Here is a 4,885-nt window from a genome sequence, read left to right on the forward strand (position 1 = left end):
TTAGGTAGTGTAAACGCCCTTAACGAGAAGATGGGTGTAAACCTCACCCATCATGATGTTAATTGGATGTATAATTGTCAGCACCTTAAAAGTTAGGGATACTACCTCAAACTAGGGTCCCCGAAGTTAGGCTCATATCATGTGTAACATCCCGTCAGTTTAAAAAAAAAAAAAAAAAATGTAAGGTCAGATTTTTGGTTTCCCACGTGCCAAGCCCCACCTAACCCCACTACCCACCACTCCTTTTTCAATTCTCCCTTATCTCTTTGACCGGCTCCTTTCTTCTCATTTCCTTCTTTTTCTTATTTTTCATTTCCCCCTCTAGCAGCTTCTCTTCACTCCTTTAAACTCTCTTGCTAGCACCTCCATATCACCATTTCCACTATCATTTTTCAGCAAAATCACCAGAAAATTCTTGGGAACCCATAAATACCTTCACATCCTTTTTTTGAGGTAAAAATTTCACACCATTTTGGTGAGTTTTGCACTTTTGTTTGAGGTTATTTTTATCTAAGTTTTAACAATGATACCCATGTGATTAATGAGCATTGGAAATGATATTTATGTGTTTTTATGTATGGGTTTAGTATTAATGGAATTATTTGATGTGTGGGTACATATTTTGTGCTATTGATGACTACTTAAGGTTTATGTATGGTGGAAAATTTAGGGGTTTTAAGTTATAATATGTGATGGTTGGTAAATTTAATTTTTCCATTGCCATTGGGTTTATTTGGAGTTAGTTGAAGTTCTAATTTTCTTGTCTTGGAGAATATATTGATTTTGCTTTCATGGGTCTCTTAATGATGTGGTGCAAATTTTATGGAAGCTAGACATAATGTTGGAGATGATATTAAATGGGTTAACTTTATAATTGGAGTTTATGCCTTGTGGATTAATTTGTTGAGAAACTATGGAAGTGGAATATATTATTATTGATGAGGTTAGATGCTAGGCTTGCCTAATTAAGTGATTATTTGGCAATTCCTAAATTGTGGCTAGATGCAATTTCAAAATCTATACTTATTGTGATAGGTTTACTTGATATTGTATAGGTTCTAGTTAATCTCCTTGGAGCTTTGAGAATTAGGGATTTTGCGGTTGCAAGGTAAGTAGCTTTTTAATGGGATTTTTGGAAAATAACCATGTTTTATAAATGTTGTTTTTGGGGTCAAACACATTTTGGAAAATTATATATGGATTTCTTAAAAGTATTGTGTTGTGACCCTATTATATATGATTATATATGAAAATGCATCATATTTGGTATTGCATTTGGGGAAATGCATGAATTGTTGATATAGAAAAAAATGAGCATCTTTTATTTAATCTTTGATAAGGAAATCTTGAACGTTATGGTATATTAGAAAATTTAAAGATACTTATCTTGTCTTGTTATGTGGGAAATTGTTAGAAAATCTTTTGACAAGAATGCTTATCTTAGTTTTTTTAAGGTTTTTATGAAACTACCTTGATATGAACTATGTGTTTTAAAGTAATGTAACTTGTGAGTTTATGTGGTTTTAACACCATGTCATGTGTGATTTCCCAATGATCACCCGATTTGGTTTTAATAGTCTTTGTGACAACAGAATCAAATCCAGGTCAATGCCCTTTCACTTTGGATGACGCGTTCTTCCCTGCTGTCCATGGGGGGAAGAGGTTTCTTAATTGTGTGTGGATGAGGCTGTTGCCCATGGGGCCAAGAGACTACATGCAAGAGAGGTCCTATTTGACGCACTCTCTCTGCTGTCCATGGGGGGAGAGAAAAACCTTGAGGGTATGGGTAAGGCTGTTGTCCATGAGGCCAAGAGTCTACATACCAGAGAGGACAATATCATACCTATTGTGAATGGGTGGATCCCCTGACCGGTCTATGTGATAGTATGATATATTTGTGATAATTTATCTTATGCTAGATATTATGGCTTTGGAAATTATGTTGTTGATACTCACAGATTATAATGTATAGTTTCAATGTATTTACTTTGAGAAACTTTGTGTTTCATTATTAAATCATTTTTGCCATTTTATTATTATTGAAGATGAAACTTGCATTTCCCCCACCCCCATTAATTATGCTACTTACTGGGCTCTGTCTCATTCTATTATTTTATAAACTTTTCAGAGTAAGCAACAATCTTTGAGACAGCTTTTTGGTGGTTAATGGTAGTTAGACTAACTACTGATGGAGGCTAAACTTTTATAATGGAGATATTAGATGTTGTACATCTTAGAGTAGGCTTGACTCATTCTTTTGTGTATTATAGTGGTTGAGACTTTATTCCCACTAATGGGACAAGTTGATGATATGTAATTAACTATTCTGACCTCTATTCTTTTGTGGCCAATGGTCTTTGTAATTATTGCTTAGAGCTCTGACTTACTTTTAGAGTATATTCAATGGAATTTTTATGATAATTCTTGATATTGGTACTTGATATAATTTTTGGTGGATTGGATTGTCAAAAAGGAAAGAAAGAAAAAAATCTATAGGTACTTTGAGATGTCTTTCTCATGCTTTAGACCCTTTGAGGTTTGGGGTGTGACATCATGTCTCCCCGATACTAACAAAGGTATGGACTAAGACTTCCTAATTGTCTCGAGGGAATGGCATGATGGACTTCATTGCCCAACAAGAGAGGTGTCCAACAAGAGAGGGGACACCAGGTGGAGTCCTTAGGTTTAGGCTTACTGTTCTAACATTGCCCATTTGTCACTAACAATTTCTTATTCCTCTCTTTGTAGTTTGTAAGTTTATTTTTCTTTATTCAACGATAATTCCCACTCTAACGACACTTTCATTTTTGAAATTTTTGCAGATTAGCACTTTAACGCCCGCCCCCAACCTCAATCTTGTCAACGAGCCCAACCTGACAAGAATACTCCAATCTGAGATCTTTATCCATACCAATGGGCAACTACGAGCAATTCACCTCATTCTTGGATACAAGCCCATCTCTACCAGCTTCCAAGCTCCTATGCACGTGATAAAAGTGAAGGATCCCTGGCTACACCAAATAAACATCGTCGTTCTAGGATTCCTTACTCGCCCCCCCCCCTAAAGGTACCCATTAGGTTGAGTTACCTACTTAGCATTGTGCTGAGGAAGAGTCAACCTCCTCACGCTTGGCTCTTGAAGAATTAGTCAAGGTAGTTGAAGTTTTGGATTCCGACGAGGACTTTAAAGCCTTTAACCAGCCTCGATCCCCAGAATCTCCAGGTGCAACATTCAGCCACCTTTCCCCTACTAAAGTCAGTAGTGCTCAAGAATCTTCCAACGTCCTTGACGTAATAATGCTATAGAGGAAGCCAAAGACCAGCTGGCTTAAGCTTCTGGAATCTTGTGCAGGAGGGTCAGTCCCCAAGGTAGTCATCCAGACCTGACCTCTAATTCCCCTCCCCATCCATACTTCTTTGTCTAAGCCTATAGACAAGAAAAGGAAATTGGACAGGAAGGGTAAAGATGTGGTTGAGGAAGGAGAAGTCATCCCCTCTAAAGATCTCGAGCCCCATAAATGGGCCAAAATAACTAAAGGGACACAAAAGAAGTCCTCAGGTGAGGGGGCGATCATGGAAAGGGTGCTTGATCACTGCCCTAGGGTCCAAATCTGGAACCCTCCCTTAGAATTGGATAGAACTCCTCTTCTCCTAGACTCTTCCATTAGAGACTTCCAGAAAGGGAAGACAAGCTATGTGGCTGATGCCTTGGAGCAGCCACAACTATTGCCTCAAGATATGGTTGACTTGAGGACATTAAAGAAACATGAAGTATTTCTTACCCTAAAAAGGGATTTGGCTATGGTAATTTTTTTTTTAATTACTTTTACTAAGTATTCATGCTATTCTCGCTCTTAGAGAATTTATCATAACTTCTCTCTTTTCCTTTTTGAAGGCGATCCAAACAATGCATATCCCAAAGGAGTGGGTAGATAATACCGATAAACAAATGAAGGAGAAGGAAGTACGGTGCGTAGCTGCCATTGAGGCATTCACTGTGGCTGAGCAGAGGATTAAGGACCTTAATGTCAAACTAACTAAGGCAAATATGGACAAGAAGAGTGCGAAAGCAGCTCTAGTTGGGGCTGAGAGGCAAGCAGAGGATCAATGCCAACACTTGCACAGGGTTAGGGATTAGCTGACCATTGCTAAAAAGTAGATAAATGCTCTGAAGAAGAAATTGGAGAAGGCAGAAGAGGCTACAGCCAAAGCCAAGCAGGATGGAATTGATACTGGGGTGAAGGAAACTGAGAAAAACCTCAGGATTCAGGTGACTAGAGTCTATAGAGGCTACTACCTCCAGGTGTGGAACGAAGCACTGAACCAAGCTAGGGTGGATCCTTCTTCAACACTAAGGAGGGCAGAAAATGTCTTTCATCCCCATTGCCTTTCATGTGGCAGGCCCCTCTAGCTCCCGAGCTAAAGTTGCTCCCAAAGCACTCGTGTCCAGTTAAGTTGCCCCTGCTAGTGCTCTTCTAGCCCCAATTATCCCTTCCAAAGAGGCTGACCAAGCAGGCGCTATGAACAAAGATAAGGAGCCAACCAAAGAGAAAGCTCCTAAGCCAGCCAAGCTCCCACCTGCACCCAAGGACTCCTCCAAGGAGAAGGGAGCGTCCCAGGGCCAGGTACTTGTACTTGCCTCACTTCTCTTCACTACCAAGGAGGATCCTAAAAGCAAGGGTGCAACTCAAGCAACAATGCCCGAGGCTTCTTCCCAGACTACGGCAAAAGCCAACCCTCCTTCTCCCAAGACTACCTAGGATTTTGCTTATATTTTGTTGCTTTTCTTTAAAGTATTCCTTTAATTATTATTATTTTTTTTTAACATGTGCTCTCTTTGCCATTTCAAGGCTTTATCTAATGAAAAGTGCTAAGTTTCGTTGTA

General features: G+C 39.2%; 1 protein-coding gene across 3 annotated transcripts; it reads left to right on the plus strand.

Annotated features, from left to right (window-relative positions):
- Nucleotides 1-330: 330 nt before the first annotated feature.
- On the plus strand, nucleotides 331-4,885 carry LOC115983345. Of its 3 annotated transcripts, XM_031105988.1 has the most exons (3): nucleotides 331-453; nucleotides 2,823-3,804; nucleotides 3,896-4,885. In XM_031105988.1, the coding sequence occupies exons 2-3, from the start codon at nucleotides 3,574-3,576 to the stop codon at nucleotides 4,136-4,138; spliced, it is 474 nt and encodes a 157-aa protein (XP_030961848.1). In that variant the 5' UTR covers nucleotides 331-453; nucleotides 2,823-3,573; the 3' UTR covers nucleotides 4,139-4,885. The 3 variants fall into 3 exon arrangements, 2 of the variants coding, with proteins under 2 accessions (XP_030961848.1, XP_030961849.1); XR_004090025.1 differs by lacking the exons at nucleotides 2,823-3,804; nucleotides 3,896-4,885 and adding an exon at nucleotides 1,056-1,135; XM_031105989.1 differs by lacking the exon at nucleotides 331-453 and having other exon boundaries at nucleotides 2,662-3,804.

Source organism: Quercus lobata, chromosome 4, assembly GCF_001633185.2.
Source record: "Quercus lobata isolate SW786 chromosome 4, ValleyOak3.0 Primary Assembly, whole genome shotgun sequence".
NCBI lineage: Eukaryota > Viridiplantae > Streptophyta > Magnoliopsida > Fagales > Fagaceae > Quercus > Quercus lobata.

What these genes read in the sequence shown, in the direction of transcription:
- LOC115983345 (XM_031105988.1), top strand. Translation starts at nt 3,574, where the DNA reads ATGGAAAGGGTGCTTGATCACTGCCCTAGGGTCCAAATCTGGAACCCT. An exon ending in TAAAAAGGGATTTGGCTATG is followed by an intron (nt 3,805 to 3,895) that starts GTAATTTTTTTT and finishes TCCTTTTTGAAG; the next exon opens with GCGATCCAAACAATGCATAT.